The following is a 21472-nucleotide window of genomic DNA, read 5'->3' as shown; positions in this document are numbered from 1 at the left end:
GGCGGCAGGATGTCACTTGGAGGCTAAAGTTCTAGAAGCGAATTTAACCGCATTAAGGCATCGGCCAAGTATTGGGATGCTGCAATAATTTTGGTTATGTCCTAGCGAAGACGAGTGTCTCCTGCCGGTAGTTTAGCCTGAAGCTCACGCAGCCAAATAATAGAAGCCCTGTTGAAAAAGGACGTGGAAGAAGACGCCTTAATGGCCCAGGCTGCTGCCTGATGAGTCTTGTGGCAGGCCTTCCCCACTTTTTTGTCCTCCGCCTTGAGGCTCTCTAACAGGTCGGCAGGTAGGACCGAATTAGAAGTGAGGGCATCTATAGAAGAGTCCACAGATGGTAGGACCAGAATGTCTTCAAGTGCGGGATCTACTGAATACAACTTTTTGTCCCCACCACTGGGAGCGGCCAGGGAACCAGGCTGGACCCATTGCCACTGAATAACATCCATAAAGAGATTGGGAACCAGAACCAGCTCCTGCTGAGGGGCCTGAACATTAAACATGCTTTCATTGGGGTTAACCGGGGTGGAATCAGAAGATCCCTGCACAGTCTTAGGTTTGGTACCCACTTGAGTGGTATTCTTAGCATTGTGCAAGATGGACTTAAATAAACTAGGCTTAAAGAGCCCTGAAAAGGCAGGGGCATCCAGAAGAAGGTCCTCATCCTCCGAGAGCTCCTGCTCCTCCTGATCTGGATCCTCCAAAACGGAAGCCTCGCTGAGCACCGAGGATTCCAGAGAAGGGTGTCAGACCCGCCTGGCAGTAGGAGGAGCCTCCTGCCTGGACTGAGAAGTACTGGGAACAACGGGCAATTGATTTCTTCTCTGTATTCCCTCGGCTATGCCTTGAGAGATGGCGTGGGCAACAACCGCCTGCATGGGGGCGGATAACTTGGGTTCCTGAGCTAAACCATTGTCCGGCCCGACCGTGTCCCTGGAAGAGGAAGGACCCTATTGGGCGAGGGTAGAAGCAGTAAGCCCCCCTAGGGATGGGCCCCACAACAGCGGGCCCTGATTCAGAAACATACGAAGGGGTAGGAGAATCTGGGTCAGGAGATATGATCAGGAGATAAATCCTGGGACTCCATCTCCTCATCAATCACGGACAGGGGATCCCCCCTTGGGGATGGCAGAAGGACCGGCTCAACTCGAGGAGTGGGCTGAGGGGCCTCCCTCGCTGCCTGGCGCTGGGCCTTCTCGAACTGCTTATCGAGAGCCCGCTGCCGCCTCTCAGCATTCCTAGCTGCTGCCGCGGAAGGCGCTTTATAGGGATGACTATCCTGACTGACCACCTTGCCCTTCCTTGCCCTTGCCTGCGGATGTTCTCTTGCTAGGGGCCTGTGAGAGACCTGGTCTACCGTCAAGGGACGCAGATGGGCCAGGTTGCTCCATAGCTTGGTGGCACGATCTTCAGTCAAGAAGGCCAAGGCAGGTGGAGATCAGGCAGTGATGGAGACTCTGGTGACTGACACTGGAGTTGATGACTAGCAGGTATTGAGAAATCTGGAACAGTCCGTGAAAAGATGCCAGAAGAGAAAGCTGGGGCTCTGCAAATGAGTGCAATGAAAATCCAGCCACTCAAAAAGGAGGTGATAAGGTGGAAAAGCAGCCGAGGTTGCAAGACCAGGCAGATAAGGCAGGGAGAGTCAGTGGAAATAGATGAGCAGCCCTCCCTGTGCCAGTGTATGACCACCAGAGGTGAGCATTAAAAGTGTCTCAGAACTCAATGTAACACAAAAGTGTGCTTTGCAGCTCTACGCCACAACTTGGTTCCTTGGTTTAAGCTTTGCATGTTTTATCAACCCAGGCACTGTGGTTTATATACTCCAGTTTAAAGGTTAGCATACTGCATGATCCCAGACATACTGGGATATGGCATATTCTTGATTATGCACAACATGGCTTCATTTTGTGTGGGAATTCAGCACCTGTAGATCAGGGGTGGGTTCCTACCTGCATTGGTACAGTTCACTGCAAATTGTTATGCACAAAGATCATGAAATATTAATAAAAAACATGCCAGCAACGGCAGTGGAGACCAAGGAACCGGTTCGGGGGTGTGACCAGCCTAGGTCGCTACTGGTTATGCGACCCAGGACAAATTACCACTACCGGTTCCCCCGAACTGGTGTGAACGGGTAGGAACCCACCTCTGCTGTAGATCACCCTGGGTCACATAGACCCAACCTGTGGCATCCTTGTTCTAACGAATGGCTTTAAAACAAAACAAAACATCAACTGACAAAAACAGGTAGTCCTTGGGCGATTTTTTGCCACGTATGGGATACCTGATGTAGTGGTATCTGATAATGGCTCATAGCTCAGGGCCGTGCAGTTTGCTAAGTTTCTAGTGGAATTAGGAATCCGCCATGCATTTGTAGCCCCATTCAACCCAGCGACCAATGGTATGGCTGAGCGAGCTGTCCGCACCATTAAAGAGGCCCTAGCTAAGTTGGGAGGGGGAGATTGGCAGGAGAAGATATATAAATATCTCCTCTGGCAGCATACTACCCCATGCCCAACAACAAACCTAAGTCCGGCAGAGTTATTAATGGGCCGGAGGATTAGAATGACCCTGGACCGTTTGCATCCCGAGTATGCCCCTGAGAAGCCTCCTGGGTCCTATAGACAGCCTAGCGAGTTTGGGTTAGAGGATTGGGTATACGCTAGAAATTATGCTGGCCACCCCTTATGGCTACCAGGGAAAGTCAGGGGAATCACAGGACCCTGCTCCTATGAGATAGTGTTAGAGGATGGCAGGGTCTGGAGGAGACATATTAACCAGCTAAGGGCCCACCACGTCACGACAGATGTCAGTACGGAATCATCCAACCGGGAGCCGGAAAGAGTCCAACCACAGGGCACCGACAACTCAGCCGCAGAAGAGAGTGACCAGCCAGGGGACTTACCGGGGGATTCCGCAAGTGCCTCCAGCGGCGAGAAATCCAAGTCTGGAAGGGGGTGCACAAGAGTCAACACAGCCCAGTAATTCTGAAGCTCAGATGAGCCCACCTGCCTCTTCAATGGCTGCCAGCGCACCAAGAAGATCTGGGCAGATCCGGCACCGCCCAGCAATTTGACTGATTACGCATGCGCTCTCTTAGTATGGAGGGTTGTTGTGTATGACAGTTTCCTGGTTCCACTAGATGGTGCCATACTCAGTTCTGATTGGTTCCTGCTTGACAGCCAGCATATGTAAAGAGCTGTCAAGCAGGGTCTCAGTGTTGCCATTATCTGAGACACGCGCGTAGTGAAATGCCACGTTGGCAACCTGTTAGCAATAAACTGTTAGCATTAAGAGATCTGGCTTGCCTCAGTCCTCCCCTCCACCCGAGTTCTCCCAGATAGAACAGGGGCCCTTGGTAACCAGCATGGTTGCCCCATCCCAAGGTCCTATGATCACCATCTGTGATCTTTCCAGCTAGCGTTTGACAAGAAAAGTCAAGGGCCTTAATGACTGCATGATTCTCTTAACCACTGTGACAAAAAAGTTCTTAAAATCAGACACAAATCACTTAGACAACTGCTTTGCTTAGCAGTGGAAATTCTGATCCCAATTAAAGGGATACCAGAATAGAAAGTAGGAGATTGTGAGTTTTAGTCCCGTCTTAGTCGTGAAACTCAGGTGGGTGTCTTTGAGCCAGTCACTCAGCCCAACTCACCTCACAGCAGAGGTGGTATTCAGCAGGTTCTGACCAGTTCTGGAGAAGCGGTAGCGGAAATTTTAAGTAGTTCAGAGAACCAGTAAATACCACCTGTGACTGGCTCTGCCCCCATCTATTCTCTGACACCCCCCCCCCCCAAGTCCCAGCTGATCGGGAGGAAATGGGGATTTTGCAGTAACCTTCCCCTGGAGTGGGGAGGGAATGGAGATTTAACAGTATCCTTCCCTTGCCATGCCCATCAAGCCCCACCCACCAAGTGATGCCATGCCCATCAAGCCACGCCCGCAGAACTGATAGTTAAAAAAATTGAATCTCACCACTGTCTCACAGAATTGTTATGGGGATTGTTGTAGGAGGAGGAAAAAGTTGTGTTGAATATATTCACTGTCTTGAATTATTTGTAAAAGTAATAAAGGCAGGATACAAACAAACAAACAAATAAAAATAAAATTTAGTGGAGGACTATCTTCAGTGTCCAAAAAGGAGAGCTATAAAGCTAACAGCCTCACTTGTAAGATAATTCCAAGCTTTGAACTCAGGCAACTCCAAAGTAATTATGATCTTATTTTCTTAATAAAATCTCCATGCATGTAAAAAAGAAACCTGAAAGAAGTTGCAGGTAAAGAAGAAATACTTTAAAAGAAGTATTGGAAAGCATTAAAAAGCTGGAGACTGTTTTCTGCACTCTACTTCCACACAAAAAAAGTTTTATACACAAGATACCCAAGTTTGCATTCACAATTATTAATCCCATTGAATTCTGCTTGAGTTTCCTTTGTAAAAGAGAGGGACCGTTTCTTGCCGTTCACATTTACCCGACCCATCAGAGCAGGTGGGGGGGGGGGAGAGAATGCTGCGGGTCCCATCCCCGAGGGAGATACACCTGGTGGGACCCAGAAGAAGGGCCTTCTCCGTGGTGGCTCCCTCTCTCTGGAACATCATCCCCCAGAGATTAGAATGGCCCCCACTCTGACACTGTTCCGGAAGGCGCTGAAGACCTGGTTCTCCCAGCGGGCCTGGGGAACCCAGAGCGGGATGGAGCGAGCCCATTAAATGGCTCGTGTGATCGGCTGTCGCTGGGGTGGGAGGTGATTTTATTACATCAATTTATTTGATTTATTAATTTTACTGTTTTTAGAGGTGGTTTTTATATTCTGTAAGTCGCCATAGGCGAATAGGCGGCAATATAAATTTTAGTAATAAATAAAATAAATAAATAATTCCCATGTCCCAAGCGCATGGCTCTGGAAACTTCATGGCTTCTTAAAACAGCCAGCTGCTGTCTCCTACTGTAATTACAGAGCAGCAGGTAATTTTAACTTAGGTAAACATGCATATAGTTCAAGATTAGCAACAGAAGGGACGTTAAAAATAAAATTTACAAAGTATACTGGTTAAAAATCTAAAGCGCACAGAGATGTAAATTTAGAAGGGGATTATGCACCCCTGGAGGGGATTGCCAGTGTTTTTCTCTGCCTTTTTAACTTTTTAAAACTTTTAAAAATAATTTCATCTTCGCCTTTCTAATTCTGTCTTTGATTTTGTCCTTATTTATGTTTTATATTATGGCATTTGTTGCATTGTAAACGGCACGGAATCAGGTGAGATGGGCTGGGTGGAAATGGGATGAATTAAAAAAACAAACAAACAATTAAGACAGAATCCTTTTTAAGGGCTTTCCAGAGAACGGGGCCAACCCACCCTGTTGTCCCTAGAAGGAAGATTGGAAGATAAAAGACATGTGGCCTAAATTAAGAGTCAGTCATAACATCTGCACTTCCTCTGCAATTTTCAAATTATGCCACAGTTCTCAAAAAAGTTGCATTGCTTGCCTGTTTTACATTTACGGAGGCTTTCCTCAGCCTCTGGGTGACATCAAAATGGCTTCTTTGTTTCTGAGGAACTTGTTCAGATCCGTTTGTATGTTGAATCTTTAATTACAGAATACAATATTTGAATTACACGTCTATTATTTTGCATTCCTTCCAACAGAAAATTCCCTTGATAAATTTATAAACAGGCAACAATTTATTTGTCTCGTTTTTTCTTCAATTCTATTTTCTAAATATTACTGCTTTGGCACATGGAAGTTCTACTCAAATACTTCAAGTACTACGAGAGGCTTTTTCGTGAGAGAAAAGCCAGGGTAAGTGGAATTAATGCAGTGCAACGCATTAGTTTCCACGCTTTTTGGAAGCTTCAGCTGTCTCTTTCCCAATGTATATTTTGAAATAAACGCTCCTAACACTCCCTAATTAGAAATGAAAAAGTTGGCTAGGACTGTAAAGGATTTGAAAGCGGAGAACAGAAAACCAGAACCAAATTTTTTTAAATTTTTAAATAATCCATAATAGGAACATCTACATTTCTTAGGGTGGCTTGTTCGTTATCAAGAGGGAGAAAGAAAGAAAGAAAGAAAGAAAGAAAGAAAGAAAGAAAGAAAGAAAGAGAGGGAGGGAGGGAGGGAGGGAGGGAGGGAGGGAGGGAGGGAGGGAGGGAGAGAGAGAAAGAAAGAAAGAAAGAAAGAATAAATGAATAAATAAATGAATGAATGAATCCAGGAGCAGATTGTGAAATGACTGATTCAGATCTTCGCTATCCATCCTTCAGACCATCTTAAGAGCTACATTTATAGCCTACTGTACATTCATCAAATGCCTTCATGTCAAGGGATGTCCTCTTCACAGGAGAGAAACCGTATATGTGGGTAGTCCTTGACTTACAACAGTTCATTTAGTGACTGTTCAAAGTTTCAATGGCACTGAAAAATGTGACTTGTTTTTCACACTTGCGACCATTGCAAGCACCCCCATAGTCACGTGATCAAAGTTCAGACGCTCGGCAACAGCGGTCATATTTAGGACGCTTGCAGTATCCCGGGGTCATGTGATCAACTTTTTGCGACCTTCTGACAAGCGAAGTCAACGGGGAACCCAGATTCACTTAGCAATTGTGTTACTAGCTTAACAACTGCAGTGATTCACTTAACAGCTGTGGCAAGAGAAGTCACAAAATGGGGGGAAAGGTTAATTAACAACTGTCTCACTTAACAACAGAAATTTGGGGCTCGGTTATGGTCGTAAGTCGAGGAATGCCTGGACTCGCAGATGAACCAAGAATCTAAAGTGCCAAAATATATCCCTCAAATTGGATTCGGCTTATCTGTGGCTGAGCTTATCCGCAAGTAGATAAGGTAATAGTTCCCCTGTACACCTAATCTTTGATTTAACAGCCATTTGTTTAGCAAGTGTTACAATGGCACTGAAAAAGTGACTTTCGACCTGCCCCCAAAGTACCCCTGCAGCATCCCTACGGTCACATGCTCAAAATGCTTGGCAACTGGGATGTAATTACAACGGTTGCAGCATCCTGATGGCCGTTGACAACCTTCCCAGCTGGCTTCCAACAAGCCAAGTCAATGGAGGAACCCTGATTCGCTGAATGACTGCCCAATTGACTTAGCTACTGCAATGATTCACTTATGAACCGTGGCAAAAAAGATCATAAAATAAAGTTGAGACTTAACAACTGCTCAGTTGCTCAGTAAACAGAAACTCTGGCTCCAGTTGTGATTGTAAATCATGAGCTACTTATATACCTACTGTATAGAACTGTGCACATTTCTATCTGCAGATAACCAACCAGACCCTCCAATTTTGAACCAAAATACCATGAAAATTACAGGTGTTGTGGGTGGCACATTTTTCTTGGTATTTTGGTTCACAATTGGAGGGTCTGGTTATTCACGGGTCGTCTTATCTGTAAATCTATACAGATTATAATTTGCAGAGCAAAAACTGGCCAGAAAGTAAATCTGAATCTAATATCAATCTCTGAGTTATCTGTAATATACAGGTAGTCCTTGACTTATGACAATTTAGCCCAGATTTTGTGTTGCTAAGTGAGACATTTGTTAAGTGAGTTTTGCCCCATTTTATGACCTTGATTGCCACAGTTGTTAGCTGAATCTGCAGCTGTTAAGTTAGTAACACGGTTATTAAGTGAATCCGACTTCCCCATTGACTTTGCTTGTCAGGAGGTCAGAAAAGGTGATCACATGACCCTGGGACATTGCAACCGTCGTAAATATGAGTCAATTGCCAAGCATCTGGATTTTGATCGTGTGACCATGGGGAAGCTGCAACGGTCGTGTGAAAAATGATCATAAATCAATCCGATTGTAACTTTGAATGGTCATTAAGTGAAGTTTTGTAAGTTGAGGACTACCTATATAAGCAAAGACTGCTTATCAATCATAAAAGGGTGTTGCAGCCTCAGCCCGCAAATCAAAGGAAGGGCAATAGAGGACTAAGATGCCTACAAATTCTTTCCTTCATATTGCCTGGCTCCCTGCTCCATCTGACTTCATTTTTATTTTACATTCATTTCATCCTGACGTCGGCAGAGTGAATGTAGACAAGGGTGGGATTCAGCCAATTCGCACCGGTTCAGTCGAACCAGGTGTTAATTTTAACTGGCTGGCCCCGTCCACACTTCCCCTCCCAGGAGTCTCCACACGGCCCGTTCATCATGCCAGGTAAGTGCAGGGCCCGGGCGGAGGCTCTGGGAGGGCAAAAAATGGGCCTCCCAGAAGTCCGATAATGGACCTGTTTCTGGTCTCCGGAGAGCCTCCATTTTTGCCCGCCTGGAGGCTCGAAGAAAATTTCCGGAGCCTGGGGAGGGTGTGGTGCAGGAGGCCAAGTAGGCCATGCCCACTATGGCCACGCCCACCCAGCAACTGGGCAGAGAACCGCTTGCTAACATTTTTCAATCCCACCCCTGAACGTAGACCAACACTATGCAAATCAATGTAACCCATCAGCCTGCTTTATTGTCTAATAAACCCTGGTTTGCCCAAACAAGCCATCATCTCCTGCGTGAAGAGAGGAGTATTAATAATTTGTGCCAGGTTTTTTTAGACCTGAAATTATTGTTTCAAATGACATATACATGAGGCATATTTCTCTACTGTAAAATTTTCTTTTATCTTTTATTTTTTGGTTGATCAAAATATATATTAAAAGGGTGAGTTAAAATATATTATTAGATTATAAAAGCACACTTATTATAATCAAGTTAGTCTCTGCCTGATTTATTCTGCCACTCAATGAGCCAAAAGTTTATCCCACTTCTCTGAAACTGGATAGAAATTTGCTGAGGTCTACAGATCGCTCAGCCCAGGACTGCTCCATTTTTAAATAGTAATTCGATTCAACATTACAATTAAAAAGATTAAAGGAAGTAATACAAACTAAAAAAAAAGAGCAGAATAAAAAGAAAAAGGGCTCCATTGTCAAAAGAACAACTGTTTTTCTCCCCATAGGAAGAACAATTGCTGCTACAGCCATTTGCCGGACTTGCCCTAATCAGCATGAAGGCGGCTGCTTAAACAAGCAGCCATACAGTCTCATTTCTGCCTTTTTGATTGTCTAGGCATGGCCCTCTGAAGTGTGCAATCCAGTTTCCAATTTCATAGATCAAAAAGTGGGCTGGGAGGCAATTTAGAATGATACCATATACATCCTAGTAAATGGCAATAGCACTTAGACATACGAACCGCTCCATACTGCTTGATAGCATTTTCCGAGCAGTTTACAGAGTCAGCATCTTTCCCCCAACAATCTGGGTCCTCGTTTTACCAACCTCGGAAGGATGGAAAGCTGAATCAACCTTGAGCCAGTCATGTGATCGAACTCCTGGCTGTAGGCAGAGTTAGCCTGCAATATTGCATTCTAACCAACGAGCAAACAAGAATTTTTGCTCTGGGTTTTTCTCTCTCCTGCCTGAAAAAAATGCTGTGATGAGTTTGGGATATGATGTTGAAAGAGACTACGCCAATGATGACAAACCTGTTTGGAACCGAGTCCCCAAAAGAGTGCATGGAAACGTAGCTTGTGCGCTCGTCGGGGCCACACTCCGGAAAAGGGAAACTTCCAGATTCTAGCGCGCATGAGCACCCAACAATCAGCTGGCTGGCACGCATGCGCACAGTTTTCAGCACTGCTGCGTGTGCGGACAGCTGATCGTCGTGTGGGTATGCGCACCAGAAACCCGGAAGACAAACAGCCAAGGCCGCACGTTCGGGGCCACATGGCTTCATGTGCTACTTTGGGCACGCGTGTCATAGGTTTGCCATCACGGGCCTACTCCATAAACATGCAAAGATATCTGACATCTCAACTTATCTAGCATCAGTCCCTTTCCAACTTTGCTCCTCAGATCTTTTTCATAGTCTGTGGGGCTGAACCTGAAATCTTGCACATAAACTTCTGAAAACCATCCTCACATGTCTGTGAGAATGTTTCTGAGTCCATCACTCCACCATATAGGCACGTCTTACTGCATGGGTGACTTGCTTATAGAGAATCTAAGGTCTCCCTGGCAGAAGACACAGGAAATTTGCTCATGGAAGAATCTATCTGCCATCATGCAGCACTCAGAAACCAAGGGAGGCCCTGCCAAAAATACCCAAATGTATATATGAATAACATTTGCATATCCTAACTTACAGATGCAGCTGTTTGTTCTCTATATATTCTACCCACTGTTTTAATGCTCGTATTTATCACATGCTGTTTTATCTTACTATTTTATTATAAACGTGTTGAGATTATTTTAAAATGGGAAGCAGCAGCGAAATATTTTAAGAAATAATTTTTAACAGCATACAAGTAATATACTCTTAGTGAATGTAAGGCCACATATCTCATTAATTAACAAGTAATTATTCGGGGGAAGGAAAAACAGAAATAATGTTTATGCCCTCAAAGTACATCCTTTCTCAACACATGCCACCTCATTATTCATACTATTTTTTAACACACGGCAACCGTGTCTTTTATGTCTTCAAGGATGAGGGGGTTGGCCTTTCTTTCCCCTTGTGCCAACAGTGAATTTCCAAAGGAGATTGGGAACGACCATCAAGAAAAAATCCTAATCAATTTTTCCCATTCAAAAATATTAAGCCCCCAGAACTAAAATATCACTCATTCAAGAAAGACTAAAAAGGAACTTACAAGGACACGGTCCCCAAGCCTGAAGTCTTTATCCCCTTTTTTCACCGATCCGCTGTCTGAGAGGTTGGAACCAGATTCATTTCCAGTCTTCATGGTGTTGTTGAGAACACTCTCCCGCAGAGGAATGACGCGAGTGGAAAGAGGTGGGGTGGAAGTCCCGGAGTGCAAGGACAAGTTCTGAGCGGTCAGAGACTCCACAGAATGAGCATCGCTTCCCGAACCTTCCGTCGTGGGTTGCCGGGTCAACTTGGAAGGCCTTGTGAAGATCCCCTGGAGTGGCTGGCATTCAAAGTAACGCACTCCGCCGACAGAACCATCATTCTTCCCAACTGGGTCATCTAGAACAACTCCTGCCCACTGGCCAGGGGCAAACTGGGTCTCTCCCAAATACTGGATTATGCCTGGCTTCACTCCGTTCACCCAAACACGTTCACCCATCACGAAGTCCCCCAAGAAGTCATCGCCCACCTCAGCGATTTTGGACCCTGGCAGCTTCTCGGAGGCACCTGTGGAAGAGGTGGAACCCTGTTTGTGGAGAGGTGATCCTGTAAAGAAGTAGTAAAGAATGAGGAGAGATCTGTCAGGACAAACAAAGCACAAGAGACAAGACTCTGGACTTTGAACAGTTACGTTCCAATACAAGCAGCAGAAGAGAAACAAGTTATTATTCTCAAGGATTAAAGGCTAAATGAAAAAAAAAAGATTTTTGCGTGTATGCACTAATCCATGCTGGATTTCATGACCAGATGCCGGAAGAGTTGTTGGGGATCCCATGCAGGAGGAGGTCCCTTTGCTGAAGTGGCAAACACATGATCATAAATTCAATTAGTTAAATTACTTTACTTCAATGGACCCACTGGAGAAGTTAAGCCCAGCTTGGAGCATCTGGTTGGCCACTTGAGAAAAAGAATGCTAGACTAGATAAGTCTTATGCTTTTATAAGTAGAGCTCCTCTTAGGTTCTAACAGATCAAACTGGTTGTGCCTCCTGGAAATTAGCTTAGCAACATCTGAGTCGACCCACCCAGTTCTACACTATATTGCAAAAAGTATTCGCTCACAACTGAGTCTGACTATGTGGATGGGTGAGCGAATACTTTTGGCAATATAGTGCATCATCTACTAAGAGAAGCTCCTTTAGATGAACTGGAGGTTCAGAATAAACCTCTTAGCACCCTGATAATGATCTGTCTGTGTTTGATTCCTGTGAAGGTTTGCAGAACTTACACAGATGCTTCTGTTTTTAGGAGAGTCTTCATTTCCCAAAGCTTTCTGAACATTTAACAAACTTGGGTCTTCCATTGCTAACTTCAACCATGGATTTCTCCAGTTCTACAAAGGAGCTTCAAGAAGCCCGATGTGTCCCTCCATTTAAATAAAAGCAAAGTGCCTGGAGAGCAACGTGTGTTACGTTCCAAATGGTACCAACTGGTCTTTAATGAACTTTTAACTCATCAAGTATCAGAGAAGTGATTTAAAAGCACAGCTGCCCTTTTTAAGTTTCAGTTTGCAGCTGGCAGCATGTGGTCGGAAAACACTTCGCCATCTGAAAAGATGAAGGGTTATGGCAGCTTGAATGGCGTTTGTTCACTTTTCTCTTTCCCACTGGTTGCAGAATTTGATACTTAATCTAGTTACAGGCTTGTGCCAAGGCAGCCAGCTGTCAGGAGGAGCAGAAATGCAAGAAGGCTGCCCTGTTTCCATGGTTATCTGGAAAGAGGAGGAGGGGGAAACACACATGGAGAGAAGCACAACAAACATTAAGGGGGTTCCCCCCCCCCAAACACTTCCAGACTGGAAAGCCAAGGGATATGTGAGCCCTCTGAAGACGGAAATCTATTTCATTTATTAGGCACTCATTTTGCAAGTAATAGAGCCCTCCAGATGTCTCTGAATGCTCAGTGTTGTAATCCCACCACATCTGGGGACACCAAGCTGAGGAAAATCGATGAGAGGTTGGACATCTGATCTCCTGTATCAATGGTAACCATGAGGGTGATGATGATGAAGTCATTTCTCCAGAAAGCATAAAGTAACAACTGGCTGGCATGTTATATTTCTACTTTCAGAAATAATCCTATGAATTAGGCAACGTTAGGAGAGAGAAAGAGGGAAGAGAAACTGGCCCAACATCTTGTAGGGAGACTAGGTTGATTGGGAATCTAGGTAGAAACAGCAACTAAAAGAGCCCTTTGTCGTGGTTGCAAATTACACCCCCAATGAAAGAAGACTCAAAGTTCCCCAAAGTTCCATTTTATTAGAGATATCCATATGTGCACATCTGGGAAAACCAGAATCTGAAAGCTTCCAGGTTTTCCCCACCCAAATGAAAGTCCAAGTCCCTGCCCAGCACCCACATGTTCATCACATGGCCCAATCAGACACCGTCCCAACTGGAGATGCCTCCCAGTCACGCCGCTCCAGGTGCAGGGCAGGATGACCTTGACTCTCTGAGAAAGGAATGTTATTTTGATTATATATCTTCCATACTCCATATAATCCCCCCTCCCATTTTCCCACAGCATTGAATGTGGCAGGCCTGAAGGCCCAATGCAAAAGATGGCTTCCAGGCCTGACGCCCTTGTAAATATCCAGCGAGGGCCACTGTATCTGCAGCCAAAATGGGGACACTGAAAAATAGGAAGGACCTATCTATCTCCTTGGGAAAATCTTGACACTTCTGGAAGATTCAAGGAAAAAAAGAAGAAGAAATAAATGAAGGGAATAGAATTGTAACAGAAACATCTACAATGCAGAAGGTAAAGCAATCAGACGAGGAAGGGCGAAGTTTAGTATAAAGCAGAATGACAAATGGACAAGAAAAAGAAAATTCAATAAATACTGTCTATGTGTGTGTGTGTGTATATGTGTCTGTCTGTCTGTCTGTCTGTATAGCATATTAAGTGTCCAGGCATAGGTAGAATAACTGGTTGATATTCTGACCAAGAGAAAGCCACAACATCTTGCTGCAGAGTGCATGAGATTTCATCTGTCATTGACTATTGTGATTAATATCTGGAAGTGCTTACAATCTGGTAGGCGTCTGATTTAGCTTTAAATTATTGGTACAAGTCTTAGAGGAAAACAGCCTAAATTCAGTGATTTGAATGCAGGTACTAAATGAAAGATCCTGCCTCATTCTACCCCGAGCATAGATGCTACCAACATGCATTTGTGGGAAGTATATAAAACGGATGCTATGATTTAGTATTAAACCAGTGGTAAAATGCATTTTTTTTACTACCGGTTCTATGGGCGTGGCTTGGTGGGCGTGGCAAGGGAAGGATACTGCAAAATCCCCATTCCCTCCCCTCTCCAGGGGAAGGATACTATAAAATCCCCATTCCCACCCCACTCCAGGGGAAGAATACTGCTAAATCCCCATTCCCACCCCACTCCAGGGGAAGGATACTGCAAAATCCCCATTCCCTCCCCTCTCCAGGGGAAGGATACTGCAAAATCCCCATTCTCTCCCCATTCCAGGGGAAGGATACTGCAAAATCCCTATTCCCACCTTACTCTGGGGCCAGCCAGAGAGGGTATTTGCCGGTTCTCCGAACTACTCAAAATTTCCGCTACTGGTTCTCCAGAACCTGTCAGAACCTGCTGAATTTCACCCCTGTATTAAACAAGTTTACATGTTCAAAGAGGAGCATCGGGAATTGCAAAATATCCATTAAAGGCCTACTTTACAATAGAACCAGTCTCTCTTCTTTTCTGGTGATTTATTTTCTTTCAATTAAACACCCCAAAGACGGGGAGAAATGCATGTGTGTAGGCATATTGTACATGTGTAGTAAGAAGCTAAGGAAAACTCTGGCCATTATCAGCCCCTGCCTCATAGCAGGCAGCTTTGCGACAAGGATAACCAGAGGGTTTTTAAGCAGAAGTACATTAATGAGCTAGAGGAAAAACAGCAAATACAAAGGAGGGGTGGAGATAAAGGACGGGATAGTCCATCAACTGAAAGCTCATGCAGTAACCCTGAAGAATAAAATGCATGCTTTGAAATCTCCCTGCCCATCCATTAAATCTTCTCTGTGCGACCAGACTCCTAGCTTACAGCTGCATTGTTTATATGGGGAGGGCTTGGCTGTGGAGCAAAACTCTTCCACCGCAGCTACTATCAACCGCAGCATGAGTTGTATTTTATTTTGTGGAGGGTGGGAGGAGGGAGGTCAATGTTGAGTGAGTGTTGTTTTTTCCAGCATGATACCAGCATGCTCTCCTGTTTACAGGATTACAAACTGCAGAATGCCCCCCACCAATATACTTATATACTTAGATATAGTAAGTGGGATGTCTGCGTGCATGCGTGTGCACTATCAGGACAGAACAGCCACTATCTATACCAGGAGTGTCCAACTTCAAGGAAACAAGAGCCAGATTATTGAACAAACCAATCTGGAGTTCTTGCTTAAGGCAAATGACCAAAATCAAATTAACATATTTTGGATATATTATGTGAAAACCAGTGGTGGGATTCCAAATTTTTTCCTACTGGTTCTATGAGCGCATGTGCACCTAATGTGTGCTTTGCGCACCTGCGCAGCACTCAAAAACCGCCCTCGGTGTCAGCGCTGGTGACCTGAGCTGTTTTTTAGCTCAGGTGAAGCGCGGCAATCAGCTCTGCTGCGCGAAATCAGCTGAGCTAAAAAACAAGGGAGTATAGGGAACAATGGGGGTGGGAGGGTGGGGTCAGCCAGAGGTGGTATTTGCTGGTTCTCCGAACTACTCAAAATTTCCACTACTGGTATGCCAGAACTGGTCTGAACCGGCTGAATACCACCTCTGTGCGAAATCAGCTGAGCTAAAAAACAAAGGAGTATAGGACAGGGAACAACGGGGGTGGGAGGGCGGGGTCAGCCAGAGGTGTTATTTGCCGGTTCTCCAAACTACTCAAAATTTCCACTACTGGTATGCCAGAACCGGTCTGAACCGGCTGAATACCACCTCTGTGCGAAATCAGCTGAGCTAAAAAACAAAGGAGTATAGGACAGGGAACAACGGGGGTGGGAGGGAGGGGTCAGCCAGAGGTGGTATTTGCCGGTTCTCCAAACTACTCAAAATTTCCACTACTGGTATGCCAGAACCGGTCTGAACCGGCTGAATACCACCTCTGGCAAAAACCTGGCTCTCTTGAGAAGGATGAAAGGAAAGAAAAAAGGATGTTGAGCAGCACGGTAGATGGACCCGAACGAAATAGAAATGGGAGATATGAAGCAACAGGCTAGGGAAAATCATCCTGAAAACATTTCTCTATCAGGTTGCTAAGACCACCAAGTTGATGGCATGTGGTTACTAATTTAACAAGCCCTAAAGTGCTTTATGTCAGTCTGTGGTTTCTACAGTGTTATTCCTGGAATTTTGATCCATGTGACCTGGTGGATGCTGCAAAGGTCTAAGTGTGAAAAACGGTCGTAAGTCGCTTTTTTCAGTGCTGTTGTAACTTTCAATGGTCACTAAATGAACGGTTGTAAGTTGACAACTACCTGTACTCTTTGCTACCCATGGAGTCGAGAGTCTTTCTTTCCTAAGAGACCAAGCTGCGGCAGGACTGACAGCTAAACTTGATTCCACATTATTTACATTGTTTCTTAATTAAAATTAATTGTAGGAAATAATGAATATTTCCTATTCATACTTTAAAATTTCAAGAAATTAAAATCTCAGAAATTACAGGTTGGAGGCAAAGTCTGGACATCCCCATAACCCAAAACGTTTTGAGGTCAAAGGCAGTCCCAGTCTCAGAATGTACATGTTATGTAAATCCAACTCATTAATGCTTAGTCAACTAAACAAAGCTTAGTCAACTAACCTGGTTAAAGGCAGTATGTTACAAATCAATGCAGTATATGGCTCTGTCTTGTAAATCTGTGACGAATTTCCCTGTTGCTAAAATATTTGTTTTCAAATAATGAACATGGACAGATGCCACCAGACCAAAATCTACATGGATCCACGATTCAGGCAATGACTCAGACTTATGCCAAAATAAATATTGCAGGACTCACCCGGAAGAGTCTAATGAGGTCATCCAGGTTACTGCCAGAATTCTATGCTTAGCGAAACATGCTTTGCTTTCAAGCATCTGGCGAAAGAGCTTTGAAGTCTTGGGAAGACTTTTTCAGGACTTTTTTCCCCTGCAGCCACCCAACCAGATGCAGCTCATTTTTATATTCAATTGTTCTTTTGCCATCTTCTCTTACATCAAACATGTTCCCATTCTGTTCAGTGTTTAGACAGTTATCCTGCTAATGGATAAGCAGAGCGACCTGAAACCTTTACATAACTTCTCTCCAACATTCAACATTTGGGCTGGAAAGAATAAAGAGAGCTTCAAAAATACCCAAGCACATTGGCTGAAGATTCAGGGACTCAAAACAAACTAGACAGGGACCAACAGCTGGCAGGCACCCATTCAGACCCAGGCAAAATAGCCAATAAAAAAACAGTATTTTTTTAAAAACACCAGATACTGTAAAGAGGCACACTGTACATTATACTCAATAAAGGAACGAATTGTTCACGAATCAGTTCACACTCTGAGAATCAACAGTTTTCATTGTACTAAATGTCTGCGGGAAGGGTTTAATTCAAAAATACGGGCATGTTTTTTTTAAAGAAAATCCACGTTTAATGAGAAAAAAATATATATATAATGCTTCCTTTCTCTCCTTTCTGTCCCAAACTACAACCTATGCAAAATATTACTTCAGAATGTGCAAATTCCTGTTCACATTGCTGCGTTTTAAAATACCCGATTTTATAGGGTGGCCCTAATTTCTAGAACGAACAGGAGGCCATATTGTAAAGGAACAACCCTCTGCTAGAAAAGATGGGCAGTTAGACCGTCAACCCAGAGGTCCTGATACATTTTATTTTTTAAAAAACTCCACGAAAATGTATCATCTCACAGAGTGAATCTAATCACCAAGGAGATTGTTGTGTGGTATAAATCAAATTATCAGGAGATTAGGATAACTCATCATCTTTAAAGTCCAAGAAAAGTTTAATGAAACTATAGTACTTCTCATAGCAGTACATTTTTAAAGATCTTTGTGAGGAAAAAAAAAGGGGAGGAGGTCATACCAGCTGGGGAGCGAAACCACTCTGACAGCTCCCTGAATAGGTCGGGATGCAGGCGCCACTCTGAGTGGTCGACTGTGGTTCTGCTGAGCCAGTCCGCCTGTACATTCGTTGTTCCTGAGATATGCTCCGCTCTGAGGGATAGAAGATGTCTCTCCTCCCAGAGGCCCAATTGCTCGGCCTCTGGGACCTAGAATGGGTGCCCCCTTGGTGGTTGATATGGGCCTTGGTGGCTACATTGTCCATCAGAATAAGTACACGGTGGCCAGAGACCATGTCCTGGAACTGTCTGAGGGCCAGGTGAGCTGCCTTGAGCTCTAGCTAATTGATGTTGTTGCTCAGGTCCTCCTGAGTCCATTGCCCCTATGCCATCTGGGACTGGAAGTGGGCACCCCAGCCAAAGAGGCTGGCCTATGTGGTGATGGTCAGGCGGTTTGGCTCCTTGAAGGCACATTCCTTGGTTATGGCCCAGGACACCCACCACTGGAAGGATTGGAGGACTTCTGGTGGAACCCGAACCTTGGCAGTGGTTCAACTGGTTCCATCAAGACAGCTGAAGTAGCTTGTTTAGTGTAGTGGTTGATGGAAACAAACTAGAAACCAGGAGATGGGTCCTACCCTACCTTAGGTACAAAGTCAGTGGGGTGATCTTGTTCGTCGCTCTTAACTTTAGGAAGAAGGGAAAGACAAACTGATTCTCCAAATCTTGCCAAGAAAAGTGCAGGGACTCGTGCAGGCAGTTGGCGATAGTCAAGGCTGATTTGAAGGGACCAACAAAATTAAGACTGCTAGAGAAAAGGAGATGATCCCATTAAGGAAATCCCTCTCTCATTCCCTGCCAGTCCATCAAACATTTCCCTGGGGGCAACTGTCTGCACTGCAAACTGTACAGGCAGCTGTTACAGCCATATGCAGCCACAGATGAACCCCCCCTCTCCCCTCTGCTCATGGTAAAGCAAATGAGCTACAACAAGGATATATCTCCCTCCCCCTTCTGTCATCCAGGAATTACAATTGGGTAACAACTCCTTGATCAAACAAATCAACCCAGAGTTCTGATGCCTGAAGGTATGCTAATATTCTGGGAGGACACAAGAGTTAGAATTAATACACCCATAGAGGCGCAGGAAAAAAATAAAGTACTCCTAGATAAATCAGATGATCCTACAACAGACATGCAGGACACGGGAGGGGCCGGAGCTCTGCTGGCGGGGGGAGAAGGGGCAATACCAAGAAAACTCAGATCACAAAAATGAGTAAGAAAATCCACTTGATATAAATTGATCGAAATTATTAACTGAATTTACATGCTGACTATATATTGTTATTTAGTATTGAATTTTTTGTAATTGTATTCTATGAGTATGGAGGGAGGAGACCCCTGCCGCACATTGCAACTGCCAAAATTTGTAACCTTTCCTTTACCCTTTTCCTATATTATTTCCTAAAAAACCAATAAAACTTTGTTTCCAAAAAAAAAAATATCAACCCAGAGTTCTCACTTGAGACACAAATGACCAGGCTCAAATTAACCTATTTCAGACATATTAGGTGAAGGCCCAGAATCTTGGGAAAGACTGAAGGAGGGAAAAATGGAATAGGATGACCAGCAATGAGATGTATGATTCATCCATTCCCACAATGGATGAATGATGCAAAAGAGTTAGCAGAGATAGCTAAATTGACTGCCTTGGTAAAAGAAAAAAAACACAAGTATTTTTGTGTCTACTTGGAAACCGCTTCTGGATTTTGTGCTTGAGGTGGAAAACAATGAAACTTTGATGATGGATTTTACTGATAAGATAGATCTGTTGTTATAGAAATGGGTGGTTTAACACTATTATGTAAAAGTAGAAAGTTGAGGTCTGGTGTTACCTCTTATTCTACTGCACCAGGGGGACTCTTCTCTTTCTTTTTCCCTTCTTCTCTACACTTTTCTCTTCCTCTTTCCCTCCCCTATTTTTCCTATTATTTGCTTTTGTATTTTATATGATTAAAGTAATAAAAAGACAGAAAAGAGATAGATTCAGAACCAATAGGTGCATTGTTGGAAGACCTGAGAGCCAGACTGAGCAATGATCTTTCGGGAGAAAAACGATTTACATGCTGCTTACCTTCTTTTGTGGCATTGCTGGTTGTGGAAGCGGTTGCTGCTGTCCCACCAGGACGTCCCACCGGACTGGCATGCTTCCCGGCCCTCCCAGGAATTTTAAGTCCACTTGGCTTCAACATCTTTGCCCAGGTTTGCACCTCAAGGTACGAGAATCCTTTGGTCCTGTGATTGGTTGCCGAGTGCCGCAGGTTCAAGCATCTAAGTGATACGCCCCTTCATCTACCTTGAGAGACCTGAAGAAATTGACCAACATCCAAACAGAAAATATATTTTTATGTAAGTAAAATGTTTGCAGCAACAACAAAAAAAGGAAAGAAAAACACTTCATTTATAAACGCTTGCTTGAGACGGGATTGAATTATTTGCCCCCAAAATAGAGTATATTAAATTAAATTAAGATTATGTAAAGAGTATGGGATTGTCTTATTTCATATCAACCAGCCAATAGGTTAGCTACAGATTTTGGATGACGCCTCCCTTATTTGATCTTTAGCATACAAAAGACAATCCTTTCTAAGAAATATTTTATGTATTCCCATTATGCTGTTTTTGTAAGCAGCTATTCCAAAGTACATTAATCTCCAAATGGACCTCACCTATACTCTATCTGGAACTTTAAAGCTTGGAAGTAGAACCACCTTAATAATAAAATAAAGTCCTTAAAAGAGGCAAGCCCTTTTTGAAGTTTACTTGCTTTATTGTTTTGATCTGGTCTGTCTAGTTTTCTATACAAACATGTCACTAACTCGGAATCCCACCAGTTTTTTTCATGACAGGTCAGCCTATATTCAAGTATTTGACTCATGGTTCAATTGCTTCCTGTCTCAGCTACTTTGTGACATGATGAAATACTTGGGAAACTTCAGGATTTTTCTTCTGTCTAGGAAAGTCTTTATTGCTACATTTCTCAAGCTTGTAAACAAAAGCCACAATTTCTTTTTTTTCCCCTTGCCTCTTTTCCAGGGTCCTTGGCTATTGTTAAATTTCTCTATTATATATAGAAATGTATTTTTTATTAAATATTTTTTTCAAAAAAAAGAAGAAGACAAAAACTAACAAACCAATATACAGCAACTTATGAAAAAGAAATCAAAGAGAAATTGCAACAAAGGGTGAGGGAGAATAAAAGAAAAATAGGGAAGAAACAAAAAGGATACAAAGAAATGGCTTCCGATTTCCTTTACAGCAGTATAAAATTAAGATTACCTTTATTGTCATTTTCATTTTCCTATAAACACAATCACACAGATGAACATGAAATCCGGATACACCGTTCCTCAAAAGAAGGAATGCCACCTACCAAACAATGCCACCATCCCAATAATAACAGTAATAGTAATCTAACAGCAGCATCCAAGAATGCCAAGTTATACAAATATATATACACACATACACCTATGCACACATACACACAACTATTACAGAATCCAGTTCTGCTTTGTATACCACAAAGCCTCCTCCCAGAAGGGATAGAATCAAGATCATGTGAAGTGTTAATACCACTTTATAATACCTTGGTAAGGCCACATTTGGAAGACTGCATTCATTTTTGGTTGCCATAATGGAAACAAAAGATGTGGAGACTCTAGAA

General features: G+C 43.7%; 1 protein-coding gene across 7 annotated transcripts in view; it reads right to left on the bottom strand.

Moving 5' to 3' along the window:
- CLIP2 (CAP-Gly domain containing linker protein 2) overlaps positions 1–21472 on the bottom strand; it is a 110779-nt gene that overhangs the window by 70711 nt on the left and 18596 nt on the right. For 5 of the 7 annotated variants that reach the window (XM_081941408.1, XM_081941407.1, XM_081941409.1 and 2 more), the window contains exons 2-4: positions 19883–20114; positions 10681–11225; positions 5497–5595 (exon numbers count right to left, since the gene is read on the bottom strand). In XM_081941408.1, coding sequence (XP_081797534.1) covers positions 5497–5595; positions 10681–11225; positions 19883–20000 — 762 coding nt within the window. In that variant the 5' untranslated portion in view covers positions 20001–20114. The remainder of the gene's footprint in view (positions 1–5496; positions 5596–10680; positions 11226–19882; positions 20115–21472) is intronic. The other 2 variants (XM_081941411.1, XM_081941413.1) reach the window with 1 other exon arrangement.

The sequence above is a fragment of the Natrix helvetica genome (assembly GCF_964273705.1).
Source record: "Natrix helvetica genome assembly, chromosome: 2".
Classification (NCBI taxonomy): Eukaryota; Metazoa; Chordata; class Lepidosauria; order Squamata; family Natricidae; genus Natrix; species Natrix helvetica.
Note: the sequence above shows the minus strand (reverse complement) of the source record. Positions and strands in the feature narration are given on the sequence as shown.